The 27,062-nt window shown below is 43.0% G+C and overlaps 2 protein-coding genes across 7 annotated transcripts in view; one reads left to right on the top strand and one right to left on the bottom strand.

The window, feature by feature from the left end:
• STAT6 (signal transducer and activator of transcription 6) overlaps positions 1–2,079 on the top strand; it is an 86,034-nt gene extending 83,955 nt beyond the window's left edge. For all 6 annotated transcript variants that reach the window (XM_042448681.1, XM_042448684.1, XM_042448683.1 and 3 more), the window contains one exon: positions 1–2,079. In XM_042448681.1, coding sequence (XP_042304615.1) covers positions 1–97 — 97 coding nt within the window. In that variant the 3' untranslated portion in view covers positions 98–2,079.
• NAB2 (NGFI-A binding protein 2) lies at positions 1,316–25,985 on the bottom strand. Its single transcript, XM_042448687.1, has 7 exons — positions 25,708–25,985; positions 19,891–20,656; positions 16,052–16,185; positions 13,970–14,021; positions 13,297–13,420; positions 6,864–7,064; positions 1,316–3,640 (listed from the first exon to the last, which is right to left on the bottom strand). Exons 2-7 carry the CDS (start codon positions 20,644–20,646, stop codon positions 3,540–3,542), a joined length of 1,368 nt encoding a protein of 455 aa, XP_042304621.1. The 5' UTR covers positions 20,647–20,656; positions 25,708–25,985; the 3' UTR covers positions 1,316–3,539.
• Between the last annotated feature and the right edge of the window lie 1,077 nt (positions 25,986–27,062).

Genomic DNA, 27,062 nt, shown 5'->3' on the forward strand with positions numbered 1-27,062 from the left:
GATGCCTGAGATGATCTCCCCACCTTCTGATGAAGAGCTGGCCCTTCTGTTACATTCTGAGCAAGATCTAAATCGCTATTCTCAAGATCCAGCATGACTCAACACCCATTTGTATGCATTACATCTGGTACTTTGGAGGGATTTTCTTGGATGGCAAAAAACATTAAGAATGAATGCACCAGAGTACAAGAGAGGTTGTTGCTCTCAAAATCTTATAGGGTACAGGACACTCCTCCCATAGCTCTATCCCCATGCCTTTCTTCCTGTCAGAACTCTCAGATCTTCTCTTGATTCAAGAGCAGCTTGGATTCTTTGCTGGATCAGACTCATTGAATATTTGGCTCTGCCCGGGGATGTTGACCAGCTATGACTAGCTTGGGGAGCTGTGCATGTTATAGCAGAGCAGAGCCTCAATATTACAGAGCAGGACAGAGACTCATTCACTTGCTGGCTTCTTTGCTGCTTGGTGCTATCCTACCTTGGGCAAAAGGCAATATGGCCTACCTTGCTTTATGGTTTGTGCTACTTATGAACGTTGGGAGTGGATGGGATTCCTGTAGTAAAAATTTGGACTTTATCATCACAACTAGAGGATATTTTTCTTAGGACTGTGAAGACTCAGATGCTCCCTTGTCAATTTAAGGGGAAGATTTTTTTGGGCCACTGGAAAGTTTTTGAAAGCTAGACTTCTGGGTTGGCTCTTCTGTGCTTTGTCAGTGTCTCCTTCAAAAAAGAAAGCACCATATTCCCTCAGGGGATTAAAAATCCACAAATCTTTTCTTTCCATCAAACCTCATGGGTCTGGGCCTATCACTAAGCAGAGGGTGGTGGCTCAAGTATAGGGGAAATGGTAGTGGAAAGTCAATAAAGCATCACGAGACAAACTATAAATGCCAACTCTTCTCCGCAAACGCTGTCTTTCCTAGGATGGCCTGCTCCCTCCAAGTGTGGTAAAGAATGACATAAAATCAGTGTTAAAATAAGTTTAACTATCTTCTGTAAAGGTGGTACACCATATTGTCCTTTGTGTAATACAGCAAAATATTGAGGGGTAGCCGTCTAAGCCTGCATGTCTTCCTGGCAATGAAGAGCTCAGATCCTCCTATTCAACTCATCTTCCAGAACAATGATCCAGATAGGAAAACATAGAGCTATTTCTCTTCTCCTGGGGAAATGTGACATTCTGTACCTCCCTGTACTACCCTTTAATACATTCCTCAGACTTTCTTGCTTACATAACTGCTGTACAAGCTCTACTACCATTCGCCAGTGTCTCTTAGTCCCACCTCATAGCCGGCAAAGGTGCAATTTAAAGTAAGCCATAAAATAAGACTTTATTCCAAAATAACAAAATAAATAATCTACTGTACACATTACAAAGGAAAGGGTAGTCATTTTTTCTATATAAAGACACCAATATTCTATGGGAGATGGTAGGAACTAGAACGGATAGCAAGTAACTATTTTATTTTGTCTCAATGCTGAGCTTCATCTGTGTTTTGTACTTGTCTTTTTCAAACAATACTTTTCTGTTATGAAGTTTGCTGCCAGACTGCTCTTGTGACGACATCTTTGGGGGACTGAGTTATCGCTGTTTCTTCTGGCTCTTATTCTGAGAGGTGATGGTTAGATCCAATTCCCTTGTGGATGGAGAGTTTCCTTTCTCAAAGCTGGCCCAGTTGAGTTGTTATTGAACAGAAAGAGGGGGCTGCAGTCAAGAAAGCTTATAAAAGAAAATCTAACCCACACCTGGCATAGAACATGATACAGGATAGTCACTGTAAGTTTTAACATTTGCTTTGAGCAGCTATATCATTTCAGCTGGCCCCTGGTTTCCTTAAAAGGCCATAGCCAACTATTTCTGCATGAGGAGCAGTTCACATCAGAAATGTCTACTGTTTTCCATTCAGAGATTGTGGAGGAAATAGGAATGGTTGTTGTTGTGTGCCTTCAAATCTTTTCTGACTTCTGTTGACCTTAACACTGGAATTTCCAGCAGCAATTGAACATCAGATCAATTCTCAAAGTGGAAATGTTGAACTAATAAGAACAATTCCCCCAATAAATGATTAGCACAGATGTCTGGGCCACTCTATCTGCATTTTGCATGTTCACTGTCTTTTTGCCGCTACAGTTGTGTGCCAACTCCTCATACTTATGCAACTGCTCTAAAATGGAAGCTCCAAACAGCAATCTATCCTTTGTGTATATGGCTAAAGAGGCAAAGCAGGTGTTGAGTCAAACCACCCACCTCTTCTTTTGGGAGTCCTTGATTCCTGTTTCTGCTAGCATTGAAGCATTACAAAGAAAACAGCCCCAGAAGTATGAGTGCAGGGCAGGAGTAGAGAAGAAACAAAGAAATGGCTATAGTGGAAGAATAAGGCTGGTTCTCTCCTCCTGGCTCTTTCAACAAGAGAGAAGCTCTTTGTTTTTCTGTCATCCCTTGCATTGTCTGCAAATCACATAAAGTAGATTAGAAGAAGGCTGACAGGTCAAAAGACTCAAGTCCATTTGAATTCCTGCACCTCTGTAACTTCGGTAAACTGTCAAAAAAGCTAATCTGCTGCTCAAATGCAGCTGGGCAGGGACAGAAAATTGTTAGCAGCATGCCCACAAACAAATCATGGCAATTAGTTAAATAAAATTTGAGGGTTAATAGACAGGGTTAAAAATTGTAGAAATAGACTTTGTGGAGCAGTCATGTAAGCCAAATACTTTAAAGTATCCAAAACAGGGTTGAACAGTTAGTCGGTGCTGTGTTCATTGGTACTATTGGTGACTAAACACCAATATAACATCAACCAAGGGGACAAGTAATGATGTGTTAGAAGTGCTCTTGGCCTTGTCTATGAGATCTACAACACAGAGGGATACAACCTAATGTGCAGACATTAGTAATGTGTTACTAGGCGGTCTATGCATTTTATTGTACACATATGGGAGGTATATATGAGTCAAATCATGGCTGTAAGAAATGTGGGTGCGGGGCACATTTAGAAAGAACAGTGTGTGCAACTGAGAAACTGAATGTCTTAACTGTAAAATAGTATATTTATGTGCTTTTTTAGGGGAAAAAATGGCTATGTATACATCACAGTCCTTGGTCCCACCTAAGGGAAAAGGCTGTGGGTAAAACTGACCTACCAGTAGTCCCATGCAAGGCCAAACCAATTGGAGATTTGAACTCCCTGAGCTCATGGCTATCAGCTGTAGCCAGGATGCCTCCTTCTTGCAGTTTTAATAAGGTGACAGGCTTCTGACAATGATGCATTTTCCCTGTCTATATAGTCCTACTTTATGCTTAGGGGGCACACAGGCAGGTTCTCCATTTTTGTGAAGAGAACAGGGAGTGGTATAATGGGTGTGTTGTGTTAAATATATGGTAGCTCTTCTTCAGTCCAAAGAAAGCCAAGCATATGCCTCCTTGTGATGTTGTGGAGGATTGCACCCTTCTCCCCTGCAGGAGTCTCTTCAATCTGCAGAGCTGGTTGTTGGCACATTATTGCTTGGCGACTGACCAGTGAGTCACCTCTTGCCATTCATGGCCGGCTGGTCTCTGGTTCCACCTTAACACTGTTCCTTCTAGCCTCAGGCTGTGCTGCTGAAGGCTGGCACCTCTCAGAATGGTTTTCCCCAAAATCTGAAATGAGATATCAAGAAAGAACTGTAGAACTGCTTGGTCTGAGCTTGCTTCTTTTACAGAATTAACAGTTTTAGTCAGCAACTCTCTGCTGTGACAAACATGGATTGTTCACAGATGTATCTCCCCCAGTGGCGCAGTGTATTGGAAGCGTAGTTTCAAAGGTCTATGTGGAGCATTTGAGCCCTGAAACACCAGATCCTTCAGTCTCTCATTGTCTGATGGCTTCAGGGAAAAGTCACCATTTGGAGAACTTTGTAATAAAAAATATCACTTTGACCATGTAAACATACCCTTTTCTACTCTAAGCTGGTGGAATTCAAAGATATAGCCGTGTTAGTCTGTAGAATCAGTATGTAGAGAGATCCTGTAGCACATTAACTGAAAGAAAAAGGTTGGCAGCATGAGCTTTCGTACACTCAAGTCTACTTCCTCAGATGCAATAATTTATCTAATGCATTAATCTAATGCATCTGAGGGAGTAAACTTAAGTCTACGAAAGCTCATGCTGCCAACTTCTTTCTTTGTTAGTCTCAAAGGTACTACAAGATCTCTACATACTCTTAAGCTGTTAGCAAAAATGGCCATGACTGGAAAGGCAACTCTCATTGCAAACATGAATTGACATGATAATCATAAGCTTGATATGGCCATCATACCAATTTTGTGCTCAATTTTGTCAGTTCTATATACATATTTTTCACTTTATTTATTCCTGTCTGCTTACACATTCTTATGTTCTTGACCAAGACTGCCTTGAAAGCATTTGTTTAATTATAGTGTTTAATTTGATTCAGTATTGATCAGCAGGAACAATGGAAATCTTGTCTTGGGAGTAAGCTTTGCTGATTGCCTTCCTTGTTTTAAAAGGAAAACATGCTCATTTGTTTTTGCCATCACTGCCATTGCAGCAGCAAATTTGGTGGGACAATAGCAAAACCAGAAGCATGACTGCAAGGGTGGCAGTGCAGCCCCCAGCTGGAAGTTGCCTGTTCCAGGAAGCTGCCAAAATGTGCAAGAGCTGCATGGTATCCACCCCAGTCTAGACCTATTTTAGTCTGAATTCAAGCCAGAGCCAGTGCCCTAGGATTGGTGTCACCTGGTGGGGTAACTCATAGTGTCACCCCTCCATTGATCAGCTTCTATATCACACCATACAATAATCTTTTTGTACTAAGGTTACTCATAAATCATAATCCCTGTGTATCACTGAATGTATAGGCAATAGTTGTGACAAACAACTAGCAAAATTAAAATCATATCTTTAAATTACAGTATCATATGCACAGCTTAAATGCATTTGCGTATACATTGTTTCATGTGGTTAAAGTGAAAATTTGGTAAGATGTGATTTTTTTTTAAAGAAATTTTTAAAATTAAAAATAAAATTATTTAAAAAACAAACAAACCCAGGGCTTCTCATTTCTCTTCCCACTGAACCTTACCCCACTCACACCATCTCTTCAATGTTTTAAAGGGATCCATGCAAACATCACAACCTGTTTCAGCCCAAAGGCAGATATTTGGGGAGCAGTGGTGTCACACACATACACACACACATCCTTAGGGTGTCACTTGGTGTGGTCCACACCCACTGCCACCTCCCCAGTGACACCCTTGGACAGAGCTTCACACAGAAATGCTTTCTACAAGCTTTGGTTGATTCACTGCCTTTAGTCTTTCTTGGATAGGAGAAAGTATATTCATCTATAAATGAAAATGCCAGCCACAGATGCTGGCGAAAGGTCAGGGAAAAACTCTTCTAGAACACAGCCACATTGCTCAAAAACCCACAAAAAACTATAAAATCAGAGGCTACTCTAGATGTCACCTTATCTTTGAAATGCACGCCAACAGTGCCCTAGTAAAATTCTGGTTGACCCCAATAATTTTGACTTGCGTCAATGCTGTATTATTTTTGGTGAATAGTCAACCCTTTTTTTAAAATTCCCAGACATTTAAAGAATGTAAAATATATGTAAAAATTAAATTTACATTTTTAAATTTCTGGTTGACATTTTAAAGGTATTAAAATTTACTGTTGACTTGTTTAGATTTTAAATTGGTTTACTGTCTTGATTTTTTTTTTAATGAACACTGCCCTGAAATCCTCTCTGGCATGAAGTCATAATACATAAAACTGTAAAATAAACAAATTCAAAAAATAAATAGTCCAAGACAGGTGAAGGCACCTGATTTCCTATCCATGCTATAGAGCATGCAACATCCCATTTCCTTATAGTAGGATCACAGAGCTTAGAAAGACTGATGTGTTAAAATACTTCTACGAAAATACCCCTAGCAAGAGGTTCTTGGAGGTGTGCTCCAAAAAAGTTACTTTTCAAAGCTCTGGGCAGAAAGATACTTTACCTAATGTTACATGAGAACTGCTTTTACTGAATCAAATCCAATGTGTGTGTATCTTGTGTAGCTGCATCTCAAAGGCTGGACAGATAATTGCTGTGGCAAAGACAGAGCATGCTGGAAAAACCACTCTGGCTACAGATGGGAATGGCCTCTTATTTCTACAGCATTAGGCTTAAAATATATAGTGCTTCCAACAGTTTTATAAGATGGCCCTTCTTGAACCATATGCAATTGCCTCCTTGCCTTACCCTACCATCTCAGCTTCCTCAGCAACAATTAATCACAAATCCTTAGAGAAGAGAGTTGATGACCCTGGCACCTACCCATGTTTTGTGCAAATCAGCCAACCTTTTGAGGGGGAAAAGATCCTTTTAAACAGAGAGCAACCCTCCCACATCCACTTCAGGATCTCCTTCATGCACAGGTGTGGTCCTTGAAGAGACAAATCTGTATTTTTCTTCTTTCCTCAACAGTGATGAAGTGCTGATGGGACTTGAGCTCCTCAGCTGTTCTTTATACAGCAGGGATGGGAGCATCTGAATCCATCAGATGTTTAGGCCTACAGTTCTCACAGTCCCCTGTCATTGGCCATGCTGGGCAAAGATGAATGCTGGCCACAATAGCTGGAGGTCCAAAGGTTCCCCACCCTGCAGGGAACAGTTTGACATTGATGACTTTCCTAGTTCTAAATCCCTATATTTTCAGTCCCCACTCCCATATTAGTTTATCCATGTTGTATGGATAAAATACAATATGGATAAAATAATATAGCAGAAGCAGGCTTTTTCGAGTTATCCCAGACTTGTGCTGGCGCTCAAACTCAGATGAATATCAAGAAAGGGAAGCAGTCACTTACCTGGCACCTGGGGTTTTCCTGGCAGGCACGGGCTGAGCCGTCCTACCCGCTCATGCGATACCAGCCGAGCCAACCGTAGTCCTTCATCCATCAGAGTCTGCTGCAGGATATGACGACTCCACAGGCCATGAGGTGGGAGGCTGAGCAGCGCATCAGGTGCAGTGTTGGGAGGCGGCGTAAGCCGGGGACAGGAACCCGTGGCTGTGGAGAAAAAGAATCAAGAGGGAGATGATTCCCCTTACTTAGGATAAAAGGGACTGAGTCAGCAGCAAAGTCCTCCTCAAACAACCCAGTCTCCTCCAGACTTTTAAATGACGGCCTCATTCCCACTACTTTTTAAATTGGATCATGAGTCAGTCTGAACCAGTTCAAACGACCCTGGTTCCCACTTAATTAGAGTCACTGAAGTGATTCTGAGGGGGGGGGCATGCGCTAGACCCATTTAACCTGCATCTTTTTGACGCTGATTTTTTCCACTTCTTTTTCAATAAACTGTGCAAGTGTGAACCACATGCAGATTGGAATCGATTCAAATTTCCCCTTCGGCTCGCTAGAACAGAATAATTTTGAATCAATTCATTTGTGAATTGATTCAAAGTGGATTATTTTAGAGGGGAAAAAATGTTACCGGGGTAAATGCAGTGGGAACCACGCTCTGCTGTCAAATCGATCCATCAATTTGGATCACACACCGATTTATCTGTGAGTGGGAATGGGGCCCACAATTGCTAGACTGATGGCTAAAATATATTTATACCAGAGCTTGAAAAAATTAGGTTTTTGGACTACAACTCCCAGGATCCCCTATGGGTCATTCACACATCCTTTTTTTAGCATGACTATACAAATAATCTCACTCATGCATAATGGGTTTGTTGTTCACACCATGGAACCAAATCTATGTGCATCTCTGTGAGTTTGCTTGTTCATATGTGTCAGCACTTGAATAAAGATGGAGTCGATGATGCAAATGTATTTTAAGCACGTTTAAGACATACAGTTTTATCTCGGCTTATCCCAGGTCTATTCACATCAGTTATTCACACAGCCAAGAATCAGAATCTTTTAGGAAAACTTAGGGGGGGCAGAATAGGACATTGATTATCCCAGGTTAAGAGGGTTTTTGGCAGCCCTCCTCCAAAATTTAATTAGATGCATTCAAAATGCATGTGAACAACAAAGAGTCAACCCAGATTCTATGGGGATTCTTTTCACAGTCTGAATAACCCAATAGTCAGAATAGCAACTCTTCCCAGATTAGCTTTTATTGAGGGGGAAATAAGGGAGGAAAAACACTACTTTTTCCATTTGGTCAGATACAGAAATCAGTGTGACAACAAAACTTGCATATGACTCAACTCATTTGAATCACCATGGAAACAACAACTGATTAAAATACTTGACTTAAACAAGCTTTCCCAGTGGAACAACACATATTCTCTGACTGTGCAGACTAACTAGTTACTCTAGCTACCAGAATATGCTAATGGACATCTTAACAAAGCATTTATGCTATCTCAGGAGGCATAGTTTGTATTGGCTAATATTTCATATTTAGTTAACAGTATACTGCTTACTTAATCTATAACTGCCTGATATGAAGCTGCTTGCTGTGCTGCCTACTATTTGGCATTATTACTCCCTGTTTCACTTCCCTTCCTTCTGCCATGTTGCTTAAAATTCTCCAGCCTTCTCTAGCCACTACACCAGAAACACAAAGTTGCTATCACTGTCTAAAACAACAATGGGGAACATATAACCCTCTAGATTTTATTGGACTATGGGGTGCATACAAGCCACTGTATTCCCTATTACCATGTATGGATGTGAGAGCTGGACAGTTGAGAAAGAAGATAGGAAGAAAATTCATTCATTTGAGATGTGATGTTGGAGAAGAGTGCTGAGGATCCCATGGACAGCCAAAAGGACAAACAAATGGATCCTAGAGCAGATCAAGCCAGAAACCTCCCTGGAGCCAAGATGACCAAACTGAGACTGTCGTACTCGGACACATCATGAGAATGAAGGACTCATAGGAAAAGACAATGATGCTGGGAAAGGTGGAGGGAAGTAGGAAGCGAGGAAGGCCACATGCCAGATGGATGGACTCTATTAAGGAGGTCATAGGTATAGGTTTGCAGGAACTAAGCAGAGCAGTGGAGATGGCTCTTCCATAGGGTCACCATGAGTCAAGATCAACTCAAGGGCAGTTAACAACAACATACAGGGTGCATCTGCATTGTAGAAATAATGCAGTTTGGCAGCACTTTAAGTGCTGTAGCTCCAGCCTATGGAATCCTGGGATCTGTAGTTTTACAAGGTATTTAGCTTTCTCTGCAAAAGAGTGCTGGTGTCTCACAAAAATACAAATCCCAGGATTCTGTAGGATATAACCATGGCAGTTAGAGTGGTACCAAACTGTATTATTATATTTTAATAATAATTTTAATAATATTTTAAAGATGATAATATTTTAATTACAATTATTTTAATAGTATTTTTAAAATTTTCTATATCTGTTCTATGTTTACATAGATGTACATTTTATTCTTATGTTTTGATTGAATATACCCCACTCCCTTGTACTGGTCTATGACCATAATAAAGGTTTGGTACATACCGGCGGGAAGTGGCATGGCGGCAGCGATACTAGAGGTCAGGAGTGTGCAGCAACCACACACCCCTGAGCCCTAGTATGGGCAAATGGCGGCATCATCACACCCTCCTGTCCATACGGGGCACCATGATGACACTGATGCCACACAGCGTCCAGACATCACTTCCAGAAAGTGACATCATGGCGGCGCCGTTTCTCTTTTACGCAGCCACAAAAAAGAAGCCGATTAGATTCATTTATTCAAACTGCATTATTTCTACAGTGTAGATGCAACCTGTAAGCCCCCTCACCACTCACTCTTGGCTATGATCTAGGCCTGGTGGGAGTTGCAGTCCCAGAACATCTGGAAGACCATATATTTTCCCCATCCCTGCATTAAGCCATATATATCAGGTGGGAGTGATAGCTGGTAGCTTTCCTTCTACAGCAGCAATTGCTGAAAGAGAGTAGAGAAAAAAGCAGCCACTTCACCCATGCACAATTCAAGGCTCAGCGGTAAATCAAATGCACTTCCAAATATAATTGGAAAAACCTCTGTGTGGGTGTGTCTGAGCTGCCTTTCAGTTCTGTTTATCACAAAAGCTTGCAGCCAATTCCCCAGCAAACAGGTCCCAATCAAGGATGCCGCCTCCTCTAGCTGGTAACTCAAAATGACTGTATGAGGTCCCAGTCAAGGGACCTTCTTCATGTTGAGATTTGAGGAATCTTCACCACACTCTTTGTCAAAAATGCAGAGTGAATTGCACCAATGCTAAATGAGAGGTGGCAATTGAAAAGTGTAAAGCCAAGTAAAATAGAAATAGCCAAAACTAATTAATAGTATTTAACAGTGCAATCCTAGATGTGTCTGTGTGGAAATAAGTCCCACAGAGTAGAATCTGGTTCACTCTCTGAGTATAGGACTATACCTTTAATGTGGACAGGAAAGGTGCAGCCTTACAGATGTTATTGGACTACAATTCCAACGGTGCTCACTATTATGTAGTCTAGGCCTGAAGGGAGTGGAAGTCCAAATAACATCCAGAGGATTAAATTTTACTCATGCTTTATGCACACAAATAATTTGTATTGTTGTTGTGTCTTCAAATCATTTCTGCCTTATGGCAACCCTAACGTGAATCTATCAATGTTTTGTTGCCCCCAAACATCAGTTCATTCTCTGTTCTAACTGGCAGCAGATCTCCAGAATCTCATGCAGCCCTCCTTCTGCGTGTATGTATGTATATACTTTCAAGTCTCCTGTCGACTTATGGTGACCTCATGAATATATCATAGGTTTTCTTAGGCAAGGACTATTCAGAGGTGGTTTTGCAAGTTCCTCTCTCTGAAATATAGCCACAGCACCTGGTATTCATTGGTGGTCTCTCATCCAAGTACTAACAATGGGTGACCTTGCTTAGCTTCCAAGATCAGGTGGGATCTGGCATCTTCAGAATATTTAGGCCTTCAACCTTCTTCTTGCTGTGTGCCTTCAAGTCATTTCTGACTTACACAACTCTAAGGTGAACCTATCATGGAAGAATTTGTTCAGAGGGGGGATGCTCTTGCTTTCCTTTGAGGCTGAGGTAATGTGACTTGCCCAAGGTCACTCAGTGGGCTTCCATGGCTGAGCAGGGATTCGAACCTTGGTCTCCAGTGTTTTAATTCAATGCCAAAACCACTGCACTATGGGGTTGTACAGACAGCCATGAAGGGGCGGTTTCTAGCTGCCCCTTTTACAGCCAGGTCAGGGCCGCAGCCCCAATCTGGCCTTTGCGGGATGCATAAAGGAGCTGCCAAAAGTGACTTTTTGAGCCCTGCAAAGGGTGAGTTAGCCATGGCTTTATGGCACTTCTTCAGCGCTGCATCGTGTGGACACAGGGCCAGAGGAGAGCTGTGATGCCACATGCCATGTGGAGTGGCACCCAGTGTCACACCACCCCCAAGATGGCCTTTAAGGCTGGTCTTCACAGGGCCAAAGCTGGCTCTCAGACCTCCTTCTATTAACAATTATTCTTACGCACAATTGTGTAGGACTGGTGGAACCAGGGGCTAATTTTCTGCTCTTCAAACACTTTGAGGCCTGCATAGATTGTCAAAAATGCTCCTCAAAAGAAAGAAACCAGAACTGGACAGAAGTTCTGGTTTTGAAAAACAGGTGTTTTAAATGGTAAATAGTATGGGGGGAGGGGGACGGACTGCTACTTGTTTCAGAGGTGAATCCCTACTCCTGCAAACTTCCACATGAGCCAATTCACTCATGGGGAGGGACTAACAGAAAGCTTGCTCTGGGACGTCTGGAGTGGCGAACTGTGACAGAAGAAGCCTTGGAGTGTGATACTTGAACCAACCCTGTTTGAATGGAACCTGGGACCTTATGTGTGTGAGACATGCGCTATACTACCAACTATATATATTAAATTTCTTGCCATATTTTGAGAAAACTACTTAACGTATTGATATTACATAGTATACATTTCAGAAAGCTTTTAAGAAGGTCTATCATGGAACAGGAAGAGAATAACCAGTGTGTCCCGACAAATAACACAGACATTCAAACTACTTTTAAAACCAATTTAACTATTGTTCATTATTCGAACATAGTACTGGAAAGCCTTTTATCTCTCCATGTTTTTGTTTTGGCTTAAAATTCCCATCAACCTTAGGCAGCACAATCAGTCTTGAAGGGATGATGGGAGCTGCAGTTCATCATCTCAAGGGCTATGTGTTCCCCATCCCTGTTCTAATAAATCCTTCAAGGATGCCAGTTCATAAAGTATTGAAAATTCTTGGCTAGAAATTCACAGTCCACCTCAAACTTCATTTCTGGGTGGTGTGATAAAGGCAGAACTTGAACAAGTTACTAACTCTCATAAAATGTAGCCTTTTCTGGGAACTGTAGTCCAGAAAAGTAACTTTGCCAAACCCTGGGAAGACACTGTCAGTTCAAGTAATGCCAACAGGTCTGTAGACTTTGATACAGGTTTAGTCTTCCCTTTCCAAAATGCTTGGGACCAGAAGTGTTCTGGGTTTCAGATTTTTTTGGATTTTGGAATATTTGCATATACATAAGAAGATATTTTGAAGATGGGGCCCAAGTCTAAACATGAAATGTATTTATAATTTCTATACACCTTATACACATTTGTTGTCGTGTGTCTTCAAGTCATTTCTGGATTACAGTGACCCTAAGGCAAATCTATCACGGGGTTTTCTTGGCATGTTTCTTCAGAGCGGGGTTATCATTGCCATCATGAGGCTGAGAGAGTGTGTGACTTGCCCAGGATCATAACCTGAAGGTAATTTTATACATAATATTTAAAATAATTCTGTGCATGAAATAGTTTGTGTACACTGAACTGTCAGAAAGCAATGGTGTCAAGAAAGCAAAGGTGTCAGCCTACCATGTGAACGATTTGGGAGGATTTTGGATTTTTGAATTCCAGATGGGGGAGATTAAACCTGTACATTTTTTTTAAAAAGTCCAATATGTCTATAATGTTTAGAAAAGGTGTACACCAGAGAGAGATGAAACAGGAGTATCACAATGTAGAAAAAGAGTGAGTGTACTGAATTATTCACAATGAAATCCAGATCAGATAGAACTCGGTGCATGCAGGTGAGAGAGAGTACATTCCCAAAATATGTACAAGTCAAAACAAGTCCCAAGTCTGCAAAAAACAAGCAAACAGGTGGCGTATCATTGGTGTTCTGAGGAAAACGGAATGTGTGGAAGCCTGTGAGATGCAAATCCCTCTTCTACCCTGTTCTAACTTGGCAGATGGATTCACTGTCTTCTGCAGCTGGGTGGTTTAGATCAGAGTCCGGTCGACTCACCTTGTGGGTGTCCGTCTAAGCTTTCTCCTGATAAGCTGGCTGTATCTTCTTCTACACTGGATCGGTAATGAGCAAGGAAGGGTTCACAGACCAAGGGAAGATCCGGACGACTGTGCTCTACAACCTGCCAGGAGGATGAACAGGAACATGAGGGAGAAGCTGGCTACCAACTTCATCTCTCTGTGCTATAAGTGAACACTATTTCCAGAACTGGAGAAAGTGCCTTTTGGATCACAACCTCTCCCCTCCCAGCCAGCCTGATCCTGTATATTCCCACATCTCTGAGCAGAAATGGGATTGTGGGACATGGAGAGAACACTCCAGGGGCTAATAAATTTAGAAGAAAAGATTTTTGTCATTGGGACATGATGCAGAGATAATGAGAGTTGAAATCCAGCATATTGAGAAGGTGGAAGATGAGAGAAGGCTGCAATGAGGGCTGCAATGCAATACTCTCATGCAGAAGTGCTTATGGAGCTTCAAGCATTGACGGGAAAAATAGCAGCACCAGAAGAAATGTTTGCCGGAGTACAGCAAGACATGGCAGGGACCAGAATGAAGCATATGGCAGAACCTGACAAAGGTGGCAACCTCTGAGAGCTGTAGTCAGTTTTGCCAAGTTCTGCCATATGCAATCATACAGATCCATCCATTGCCTGCCTCTGAAACTTACCTCCTGTTTGATACGTTTGGCTTGCCCAGCACTACCCTCCTCTGGATGCAGCCTGCAGAGAAAAAGCACCATGGGGTCAGAGCGTCTGACCAAGTATTTCCTCAGAAAATTACAACTAGATTGGCCACTGAGAAAGCCGAAAGGACAAAACCCAGGATTGATTTAAACATGCTGCCAGGTAGAGAAGAATTATCCATGCAATGTTAACGATGTCTTGCATTTAACTGGACATTAGCACATAGAAAAATCTGCAGTAAAGGCAGATACTGGCATGGCAATGTTACATGCATAAAAGCCAGGTGGCAGTTATAATAGTTGATTTTTGCCCACCTGGTATCACATATACCCAGAACCTGGCTCTCATTCAAACATGGGAAACCATGGTTTCTTACTATGAAAATGTACTGCAGCTAGTCTGAGGGTGTATCTACAATGTAGAAATAATGCAGTTGTTCACCACTTTAACTACCATGGCTCCATCCTACAGAATCCTGGGATTTGTTGTTTGGTGAGGCACCTGCACTCTTTGGTAGAAAGGCTAAAGAGTTTGTAAAATGATAAATCCCAGGATTCCAGATTCTAAACGTTGTTTTGATAAACTAATTGTACTGTAGTGATAAAAAACTACAGTTTCCGAAATACAGTTGTCCCTCCATATTCGCTAGGGTTAGGGGATCTAAAAAAGGAATAGCGGTATATAAATAAAATTATTATTATATTATATAATATTATATTATTATTATTATTATTAACAAAGACCCCCGTGAATATGAAAAAAACACAAATAACAAAAACACTGGTTTTACCTGAGAAGACACCTCTCTAGGAATCTCTAGCATAGAATGGCACTGGAGTAGCTACAAATGGTCTTTCAGTGCAACTTTTAGTTAAAGTTGACCACAGAGTTGCACTGGAGGACCAAGACAGTCCTAGAGAGAACATATTAATGAAATTAATTTGATTGGGAATAATCAAATCCGCAAATATCAAAGCCGCAAATATGGAGGGATGACTGTACAGAGATAACATGGAACTGTGCTTAGTACAATAATAACAGCCACAGCTTTCAGTCTCTTCTTGGAGTAGGCAAAGTAGGAGGAAAGAGAAATAGGAAGCATATGTAAGTCTGTGGCTTGCGTGTAATGTTCCTTTAATGCAGAAGCACGACTTCCTGTTCTATTTCTGAAAGCCCAGTCTATGTGTTTAAAGTAGCAGCCAGGGCCTCAGGCAGAGAAAATGCCAATATGAACCATCTTCAGTTGCCAAATGGTAGCAAAGCCCATTTCCTGAATGCTTGATATACTATTTGACTAATCAGAGAACATGAATTTATTATCCATTGAGGAGATAATCAGTACAGATAGACACCTTTAATTCAACTTCACATATTGCAAAGCTAAATTGACACCAGGGCATCAGTCTTCTATGCTGGGGTCCCAACATGATACCAGATAAAAGTAGATTTAAAAGTGTCCTGAGCTAGTGTGAAGTGCATTTCTTTTGCAGTCAAGTAACTGCAAGGTGGTCCTCTTCTATCAGAAATGATGGCACAGTGTTCTCAGTTGATGTGGTTTTTTCAAATAGTACTACCACTTTTCCAAAGAAAAAATTAAATATGGACTGCTCTCCCACCACCACACTAGTCTGGAAAGAACATTTGGACATTGGGTTTTTTAGTGCAACGTGCAAATCATCGCACTCGCACATTCCACGGTTGTTATTCACACATTCAAGGCATGCAGAGTTTTATCCCAGGTCTATTCAGGTCAATTATTCACACTGTCGATGATGTGACTCTTTTAAAAAAGCCTGGGGGGGGGGAACCCAATATTGATTATTAAGTGGGTTTTTGGTAGCCTTCCCCCTGAAAAAACTCTTAATTGAGTGCTTTCAGGATGAGTGTGGAGATTCAACCTGGATTCATCCTGGATTATTTCCAACATCTGAATAACTCCATTGATCTTGCATGCTGAGTAAATTTCCCAACATGGATACAAGAGTGTGTTTTTTAAAAAGCTTTTTGGGAGAAATCTCCCAGGAAACGTATCACTAGGAAAAAATTAAAAGTTTTAGTTTTCTCACCTGGGTCCCTTAAGAGAAGAGAGATAACTGCTTTCCCGGGCCACCTGACGTGACAGTGAGAAGAGTTCCACTCGACGCAGCAGCAGAGAATTGTCTCGGAGGCAGAACTGGGCTGCTGCCTCATTGATGGTCAGCTGAGGGAAAGAAGAGAATCATAGAAGCATAGAATCGGTAGAGTTGGAAGAGACCACAAGGACCATCCAGTCCAACCCCCTGCCATGCAGGAACTCTAATCAAAGCATACCCAACAGATGGCCATCCAGCCTCTGTTTAAAGATTTCCAAGGAGGGAGACTCCACTACACTCTGAGGAAGTTTGTTCCACAGCTCTTATTGTCAGAAAGTTCCTCCTAATGTTGAGGTGGAATCTCTTTTCCTGTAGTTTGCATCCATTGCTCCTTGTCCTGTTCTCTGGAGCAGCAAAAACGAACTTGCTCGCTCCTCAGTATGTGACTCTGGGGGATAGAGTAACTCTGGGGGAATGGATGTGCCTCACAGCAGCTGTACAAGAACAACATGGCAGTGGGGCTACAAAGTTGGGAACAGAAGAAAAGAATTTAAGAAATAAGGATAATTTTATTTTATTGGTTGGTAGTTGCCAGAAAATGCATTTTGGAACATAGGATCAGCTTCTATTAAGGTACATTGCTGTGTTGTTGTTGTGTTGCTTCAAGCAGGTTTTGACTTACAGTGAACTGTTCATGGTGTTTTCTTGGCAAGATTTGTTCTGTGGGGGTTGCCTTTTCCTCTCTCTGGAGCTGAGGGAGTGTGACTTGCCCAAGATCACCCAGTGGCTTTCCATGGGTGAGCAGGAAATTGAACCCTGGTCTCCACAATCATAGTCCATCGTTGAAACCACTACACCATGCTGGCTTACATTAAAGTACATTCCTAGACAATTTCCATATCCTTTGTAGTTCCTGGAGCCAGTGGAGAGGAGATAAGTGTTGGGCTAAAATTTCAGGAGACCAGGGTTCAAATCCCCACTTAGTCATGGAGACCCACTGAGTGACCTCAGGCAAGTCACATACTCTTAGCCTCAGAGGTAGGCAATGGCAAACCCCACTGAACAAATCTTGCCAAGAAAACTCTAGGATAAGATCAACTTAAGTTGGCATCAACTCAAAGGCACACAGCAACGAAGTACCCCCTTTCCTCCCCTTTCTTATTTTAATTTTCCTTTTTAGAAGAAAAAAGCTTGTATTTTCTTTATATTTATACTTTTTTAAAAATCTAATAATTTTAATTATTTGTTAGAATTATGGGCCTTCTATCCTCCAACAAGTTCAAGGTGCTGTACCTGGCCCTCCTCCCAATTCCTTTATCCCCACTACAACGCTGTGAGTTATGTAAGGCTGAAAGAATGAGTGACTTGCCCAAAGCTTCCCAACAATGTTTATTTCTCAGTGGGGACCTGACTCTGTCAAGTCCTAATCCAACAATCTCCACCACACTAATTCTCAAGCTATACAACTAGATGGGTGGATGCTTCTGCAGGACAACCAGCAAGTTAAATGCTACAAGAGAGAAGAGGAATAGAAAAATGGAATTCCTCATGGGGAAAAATGTGGATGCCAGATTTAGCATTTATGAAACGAAGGATTTTTCCAAACAATGTATTTTCTCAGCTGCCACAGGGAAAATTCACTCTTGTTGTTTCTGCTTGAAAACCTGTCTTTTCTCAGCAAATAAATTCCAACATGAAGTCGAAGGCTTTCATGGCCGGCATCCATAGTTTTTTGTGGGGTTTTTTGGGCTATGTGGTCATGGTCTAGCAGAGTTTCTTCCTGACATTTCGCCAGCATCTGTAGCTGGCATCTTCAGAGAATGTTTGCCTGGAAAGGACTTGGCTATATATATTGTGTGACCTGGAAGGGCAGGAGTGATTTCCATGTATATTGTTTGTTGCTAATGGCAGGCCTCAGGGTGTGAGGGTCTCCAAAAGAGGATTAGTGTCTGCTTGATAGTGCTCATTATCTGCTGGGAGATTTCTCATTTGCATTTGTTGAGTCTTTATCTTGCTATCTTTCAGGACTGGTAACCAAACCTTGTTTATTTTAAGGGTTTCCTCTTTCCTGTGGAAATTGTCCAGGTGTTTGTGGATTTCAATGGCTTCCCTGTACATCCTGACATGGTAGTGGTTGGCATGGTCCAGAATTTCAGCGTTTTCAAACAGTATTTTATGCCCAGGATGGTTTGTGGCATGTTCTGCTACTGCTGATTTTTCTGGCTGGCCCAGTCTGCAATGTTTCTCGTGTTCCTTGATTCTTGTTTGCACACTGCGTTGATTCTTGTTTGCACACAACATAGGGACCACCAAACGCAGCGAAACATCAGGAAGAAACTCTGCTAGAACATGGCCACATAGCCCAAAAACCCCACAAAAAAAACTATAAATTCCAACACTTTGTTTTCTTTGTGCAAATCTACTTCCTGCTCCCATATGGACTATGGTTATTCAGGTGACCTGTGGTTATCCAATAGCATCTCTGATGACACTGTAATAACACATGTGACAGCATTAGTGATCAGCGATGCTCCACCACCATGCTCCCTTTTTAAAAAATATTCCTCTTGGTAACAAGAGTGCAGGAAGAGCAGCTGTAGTCTTCTGGGAATTTGTGGGGAAAGGGTGAGGGGAACAGGCACAATGGCCAACTAACCTTTCTGTATGAAACCCTAGGACAGTATTTCAAGACCCATTTTTAAAATGGATCTTGTGAATAAAACTCTATTCATGAGATGTTTCCACTTACGGAACTTCGGTGTAGGGATCCATTTTTTGCCAATCCTCTCTTCCTCCTGAATGGCATGGAGGAGGGCTACAGAAGCAATCAGCCTAAATTATTTGTCCCACTCTTGTCACCAGCAAGAAGCCTCTGCTGGATTGAAGAACCATCCATGAATGGAATGAGTCCTTCTCTTCATGGAAGAGCGTGTTTGGAGACAAGTCAATGTGTACAATATGTATGGTTTTTCTCCTTCTCTAGGACTGGTTTAAAAAAAACTAGCAAAAAACCCCTCCCTTTTGCAGCAAAATCCCTAGCCCCCAAATATTCTGCCTGTATATGATATTCCACTGATAGCACTTGATCTAGGTAACTCTGCTTGGGCACTTTGGCTGAAATAGCTAAACAATGAAACAGAACAGAAACGTGTTAGATTTAGGCAGGATGGAGGAACACATACTTCCTGGTTGCACCTGTATCAATCCACCCAGACTATTCTATTGACTTTAGGGATCCTGATCTCTGGCCCTTCAGCAAAAGCAGTTAGATTGACAAGCACCACCAACAGATCCTTTTCTGTTATGGCCACATCACACGGGAACTCTCTCCTCAAGGAAATACACATAGCCTTTTCCTTTTTTTTTATAAGACTATTAAAAATATATATCTTGTCAACTTTCAGATATTGCTAGACTTCATTTATCACCATCATTTTAAAATTCTGCTAATAGTATTTTAGATTTAATCTATATATTTCATGAAATATTTTCTATTTTCTTTTTGATTTGAGTTTCTGTAGTTGATGACTATTGCAAGCTAATGATGGTAGTACGGTTGCCAGATTAAAACTGGCGAGGCTTCTATACCTTTAATCACTGCAAAGAATGTGTAAAACTGAGAATTTCAACAGCTGCTGAAATTCCCTCTTCTATATAACAATTAAAGGTACAGGAGTACTTGCCAGTTTTTACTCTGGCAACTCTAGACAGCAGACAACACAAAGATCGGTGTATCAAATCTATGGAAGAATCATATGAAAAATCCCCTATTCTCTGTTTGTTCATATTAGCTGAGCAAATCCTCTCCCACAAGCCCTTTCCTCTTAACTTACTTCATGAAGGGTAAGCTGCTTGCCCTCACATCGCCGGGCCTCTCCCCTGCCATAGATGGCACTGTGACGACGGATCTCTTCCTCCTTGCGGGGATCCACATTGTCCATCTGGAAGATATGGCCCACGTTTTTTGCCAGTTTCTTGTTCAGCTTCATGAGGGTCCTCAGCTCAGTATCGCCGCCACGAGGGCAGCTGCGCAGAAGACGATCCACACCCTCTGATATCGCCTGGACCAGTTCTGGATCTAGATGCTCTGTGGACGAGGGGTGTTCGCTGGGTGAAGATGACCTCCCTTCCTCTTCTGACTCCAGGTTGCCCCAATGAATGACTGGCATGGGGGACAGCTTCTCTCTTGGCTCAGAGGGGCTCTTGGCAAGGGTCTCTGAGCTGGCTTTGCCAGGGATCTCCCCTGGGCTCATGTGCCCATTGGTGAGTGACTTACGCCCTCCTGACTCAGAGATCTTGAAGAGTGGTATACTGCTTACAGGTATGGATGGCACTGGCTGATTGAAGAGACCAGGGTTAGTTGCCCACTCCCGCAAGGCCTTCTGGAGGCGCCGAACATGGAGTGGCTTTGTTGCCATGCCCACTAGAGCCATGATCTCTAGGAACTCCTCTTCACCTGCCTCACATAGCTGCTGCACGTCATCACCACCCTGTTGGATGAAGGTCTCATAGTAGGAGAGGAGGTTGGCTCGCTGCAGAACCCGGTACAGCTGCAGTTCGCCCAGGGTGCGTGGCAGGGACAAGGCCATCGCTGGCAGCCTGCAGAGGAAACAGCAGAAACAGTAAGACAGCAGAAATGGCTGAAACAGAGGGAGTGTGGCATTACCTGCTTCCCTCACCTAAGTCCAGTGAGGGAAAGAAAACAGGCAGAGTACAGAGGTGGGGAAGTGAAGATGGTAGTGCACAGGCTGGTAAGCTCAAGGCTGGACTTTTGCAATGTGCTGTACTTTGAGCTACATCTGTACCAAGTTTGGAAACTTCAGTTAGTTCAAAACACGGCAGCCAAATTGGTTACTGGGATATCCAAGGGTGAACATGTACACCATGCTGGCTAGGCCTGATGGGAGTTGTAATTTTACAACTTCTGGAGGGGCACACATTGCCTTTCCACCATGCTTTGGACCAGTTCACACAAATAAGCAACATTCATTGTCTCCACACATGATAGTATTTCTCTCAGATATTATGTGTGACCACACAAAGAAAAGCTTTTGTGAACCAGCTGCGTACAGAGAAAACACCTTCATCTTTAGACCAGTTAAATTACCAAAACAGCCACACATATCCCCATGTGAGAGGGGATTCAGACAGGCACTCACTCAAGGAAAACCAAGTTCTTATCCTTACCAACTAAGAGTTTAACCAATCTGACTGTATAAAAATTAAACATTGTTGTGAAATACCTACTTCACCTCTTAGGTTTTTATCAAATAAATGGATTGATCTTGAATTTTCATTAACATGGTGCGTCTTGCTGCATAAACATCCTCCAAGGACATCCTGCAACACTGCAATCTTCTTAATGCAAGGGCCCCCAAACCCATATACTCCTTTGTGTTGAGACGCAACCCTGCACTTGTTCAACACTTTGTTCAATGGGACATCATGTTTAAAATGGCAACCTGGAATTTTGCACAGAAGAACCTCCATTGGCAATACAGGATGAGTATCTCTTATCCGAAATGTTTATGCCAGAAGTGTTCCATATTTTGGAATACTGTACTTGAATTTGCATATGTATAGTAAGACATAATGAGGCTGAAGAAGGACTGAGAATTTGTGAAATGGAAGGAGGCATGGATTCCTACCATTACACAGATCCTTGTGTCTCTCTCCAGCCATGTCTCTCTCACAAATGCAGCACAAGTACATACTATGCTACCTGTGTTATAGCTCAAAAGGTTTTGGATTTTGGAGTATTTTGGAATATTCTGGATAAGGGCTACTCAACCTGTATCACTTCTCTTTAGTGGATGTGAACTTTACCTTACAGTGGAGCTCATGATGACATCCCCCTTTCAACAGTAACCTTTTCCCTCAAAAGAAAGATACCACCTCTCACTTTGTCTTCAGTTCTCTTTACCATAACCCACAAAGTGATGAAACCTCTCGCAACTCTAAATTTATACCACTGAATCTTGAGAGATGTGGTATGTGTATGATGCAGTGGTTTGAGTGTTGGACAAGGACTCTGAAAGACCAGGATTCAAATATCTGTTCAGCCATGGAAACCCACTGGATGACCCTGGGCAAAAGTCACCGTCTCTCAGCCTCGGAGAAAGACAATGGCAACCCCCTTCTGAACAAATCTTGCTAAGAAAATCCAGTGACAGGGTCATCTTAGGGTCACCATAAATTGGAAATGACTTGAAGGCACACAACAACAACAACAAACTCATTTGTCTCTGCACTTCATGGTGTGCATTACACATGTTCTTTGCACTGCAACCAGTTCTTTCAACCACTGTTATCTGCTAATGTATCTTTTCCCACCTCCGTTAAGACCAACAGCTTTGTCAACACACACACAGACACACACATGGGTCTGGATCTTCTCTACAAATAAAATGTGTGCCACATCCCTGGCCTGGCCTCATATCCAGCACACATGCACATACCACACTCCTCCACACTCCCACAGCTTGTTCTTTCTTTATCCACCCTTGTGCTTACAGCCTTTTCACACACACACACACACACACACCGCCTTCGCTATATAATAGGAGCAGAGAATCAGTGGCGCTCCAGATACACTGGCCCTCCCTTACCACTGGCTACGGTGGCAGGGGCTGATGGGAACTGGAGTCCAACAACTCCCCAGCCCTGCCATGTAAGGAGTGGAGCAGTAATAGTGTGGCATGGAGTTCATCCCCCTTGGGTACTTTTCAGCAGTGCAAGCTGGCTTTCCTCTGCCTTCTTTTTTCTCCTGGAAAAAAAGCACTGCAGGGGGAGAGTTTGAGTGATACAGTGGGGGAGTATTGCACATTTCTGTGTGTAACTGAGCCTGTAGGTTGTGATTTGTAAGGGATGGGGGAAGACAGTAGCCAGCTCACATCATTGCCTTCCCACCATACACACACACACTACATGTCAACCTTCTTGCTAAAACTCCCTAGCAGGGCTTGAAGGGCAGAAATCCAGGGTCACACTCAACAGAATAACAAGCAGCTGAAGTCCCTCGCCAATATATTGGTACGGGTTTACCACATTTTGTTGCCATTTGTCGTTGTAGTTTCCGACTTATGATGACCCTATCAAGTAATACAGTACAGTGCCATCGGTTAGATTTCAGAGGAAGGAACTGGCAAAACCACCTTTGAATATTCCTTGCCTAAGAAAACCCTGTGAAATCCACTGGAGTCACCATAATGACTTGAAGGCACATAGCACACAACTGTACATCACCATCCAGATGGGAGGAATCTCTCAGACTGGTGTAGGCAAAGTCCACAGACCTTCAGATATTTTGTGGCTACATCTCCCAGCAGCCAGGTCAGCCAATGGGGAAGTATGCTGGGAGTTGCAATCCAACATCTCCTCTCCTTGGCAGGTATTGTAGGGGTGTGCATACATGCCTGTGAACTTCATATCCAATTAGGTCAGCAACTTTCAGCCCTGGAAGCTGGGGGGGGGGGGGGGGATTGAGAAGAGTGTCTGTGAGCATGGGCAAAACATTTGAGCACTGGACGACCCTGGAGACCAAGGTCCAATTCCCAGCTTGGCCACTGGGTGACCTTGGGCAAGTCACACTGTCTCAGCCTCAGAGGAAGGCAATGGCAACCCTCCTTGGAACAAATCTTGCCCAGAAAACCCCCAAAATAGGGAGTAGCCAGTAGCTGGGAATGGCATGAAGATGCACAACAAGAAACTACACCCCCTCCCACACACACACACACCTCCAACCACACATAAACCACTTCCATTCTAGGAAGCCATGCAAGGCTGCTCGGGAGGTGTGGTTTGCAAGCAAGGCTTTAGCCCCAGCACCTTTTAAGTGTGATGTTGGATATTTGGCTTAACAGCCAATATCCACCAGGGGCTTCATCTTGCATCTGTCTTTAGATTCAAGCTGAGCACCAAATAACTGAAGAGGTGCTGAGGAGAGAAGAGAAAGGAGACTGACATCACATTGCACACTCCTAGATTAACCAGAGGTCCTCCTTTTCCAGGACATGTCTTCCATTTCGGCCCTCTGTCCAGGAGGAATTTCAAGATGCCCTCCATTTTGAGCATGACTAAGAAGCATGAATTTACATTTATATGGGTTTTGGCTTTTATTTGGTCATGGCCTACATTTTTTCTTGAGTGTCCTAGATCTTACGGCAGCTTGTCCTCCTTTGGGTTAGGGCATCTGATCATTCAGCCCCAGGGTCCCCTGAGGCCCTTCTTTCCAGGACACATCCTCCATTTCAAACTGCTGTCCAGGAAGCACTTCAATATATCCTACATTCTGAGCATGACTTGAGAAGCATGCATTTGCATAGGAGTGTTTGGAGCTTTTGATTTGAGAACGTCCTACATATTTTTCTTTTCCTGAATGTCCTGCTTTTTGCATGCCTTCTCCACCTTTACAGTTGGGACATCAGGTCACCCTGCACACACACCGCTCTGTTCACCTTGATGGCTGTCCAAATCCAGGGTGACCAGAGGTCCTAACTCAAAATGTAGGACCCGTGAGGGGAGATGTGGGACAGGACCAACTCAAAGCACTCCTACAAATATGAAATACATGCTTTTTAGAACTGTTCAAAATGGAGGACATATTGAAATGCCTCTTGGAGAGAAGGTTGAAATGTCCTGGAAAAGGAGGACTTCTGGTCACACTGGGGTGGGGTGACCCGGTGTTCCAACCCCAAAGGAGGACAAGGCACCTCAAAATATAGGATCCTCAAGAAAAAATGTAGGACATTCCAAAATCAAGGCTCAAAACACACCTAAGAGATATTAAATCCATATTTATTAATTTATAAATATTAAATCCTTCTTAGTCCTGCTCAAAATGGAGGGCATTTTGAGATTCCTTCTGGACGAAAGACTGAAAGGTAGGATGTGGGCTGCTAAAGGAGGATGCCTGGGGCAGACTGACCAGGTGCCTTAAGCCTAAAGGAGGACAAGGCATCATAAAATGTAGGACATTCAAGAAAAAAAATCGAAACTAAAAACACTCATATTAAATTCATTCTTCTTATTCCTGCTCCAAATGGGATTCCTCCTGGACATAAGTTTGAAATGCAGGACATTTCCAGGAAAGGGAGGACTGCATAAATATTAAATCCACGCTTCTAAGTAATTGCTGAAAATGGAGGACCTTTCAGGATTCCTCCTGGGCAGCAGAAGGCTGAAAAAGGAGGACACCCAGGGGCAGGGTGGCCATATCTCCTCCTAACCCCCAAAGGAGGACAAGGCACCATAAAATGTAGGAAGTACAAGGAGGGGGGGGGGGGTAAAAACTCAAAGCACTAGAAATGCTGCTTCTAAATCCTGCTCCAAATGGAAGACCTTTGGGGATTCCTCCTGGACAGAAGAAGGTTGGAATGGAGGACAGGTCCTGAAAAAAGGAGGACCTCCGCTCGTATCTCCTAACCCTCAAAGGAGGACGAGGCACCATAAAATGTAGGACAATCAAGAAAAACAACAACTTAAAGCTGAAAACACTCATCTAAACATAAAGGTATGCTTCTGAGTCTTGCTCCAAAGGGAGGACCTTTGGGGATTCCTCCTGGGCAGAAGAATGGAGGGCAGGTCCTGGGAGAAAGGAGGACCCTGTGTCCAAACCACCCCACCCCACTCCACCCTTTGCTCTCACTCACTGTCTCTTGGGGCATGGACCCAGGGCCTGGGGACCCTCCTTGGCAGCAGTGGGGCCACCTTCCTCTTCTTCCTCCTCTTCCTCCTTTTCTTCTTCTTCTTCTTCCTCTTCTTCTTCTCCTCTTTTGGCCAGGAGGAGAGGCTGGGAGCGCAGGGCATCCGATGAGGGCTGTCTGCCTCTCTGTCTGTCCTTCCACCCACTCCTCCTCCTCCTCCTCCTCCTCCTCCACTCTTCTTCTTCTTCTCCTCCTCCTCCTCCTCCCTTCCTCCCTTCTCTCGCTGCTGAGCCTTTGGCACCGAATCGCCTCCCACGCTGCCGGATTTACAATGGAGCTGCTGCTGCCGCTGCTGCTGCTTCTGCTGCTGGGGAGCGTGGGAGGAGGACTTCGGGGGCGGCAGGAGAAGGAGAGCCTGCCTCTCGGACCAGAAAAACTGCTGCAGCCAAGGAAGGCAGAAGGAGAAGGAGAAGAGGGATTTTTGTTATTATTATTATTATTATCATTGGGGCGGGGATGCTAATATTGGGGGACTTCTCCAGAGTCCAGCCCTTCCTGAGACCCTAAGGCCACCCTCTCATGGAGGGATGTACGAAAACAAATACTTGCCCATAGGGAATCATTGGGGAATACTGTCCTTGCCCATAGGGGGAATACTTGCTTATAGAGGCAAGTATTCCTCCTGATTCCCTATGGGCAAGTACAGTATTCTCCAATGATTCCCTATGGGCAAGTACCTCCCTATGTTTCCCTATGGGCAAGTATTCCTCCTGATTCCCTATGAGCAAATAATCCCCAATGATTCTCTATGGGTAAGGAAAGGATCCCCCCTGATTCTCTATGGCCAAGGATTCTCCAATGGTTCCCTATGGGGAAGTGGTTCTATAGAGAATCACTGCAGAACACATGATCCCCCTATAGGCAAGAATTCTCCAAGGATTCCCTATGGGCAAGTATGGTTTCTGTATGGGCAAGCACTGTCCTTGGTTTGAGTACATCCCTTCCATGGTTTTTTATTCTGCGCAAGTTTGGTATTATTATTATTATTAATTATTAATTATTATTATTATTATTAAGTTTTATTGATAAAAAAATTATACAGTGCTGTACACGCAATCAATTAAAATAGATAAGATAAATCTGCCCATGGCATACATTCCACAACAGGATACATATGAATACATCTTAACATTCAAATGATAAAATATAGTAGACCACAATTTAAAGTAACATTGGATAACCACTGTGTAACGACTAGGCATGCTTCCCCTGAACAGTATGGTCTTTAATTCCAGGGCCATCCTCTGAGGCTGAGAGTGTGTGACCTCCTGAGTAGAAGAAGGTTGAAATGTAGGACACAC

This window comes from Sceloporus undulatus, chromosome 2 (genome assembly GCF_019175285.1).
Source record: "Sceloporus undulatus isolate JIND9_A2432 ecotype Alabama chromosome 2, SceUnd_v1.1, whole genome shotgun sequence".
Taxonomy (NCBI): domain Eukaryota; kingdom Metazoa; phylum Chordata; class Lepidosauria; order Squamata; family Phrynosomatidae; genus Sceloporus; species Sceloporus undulatus.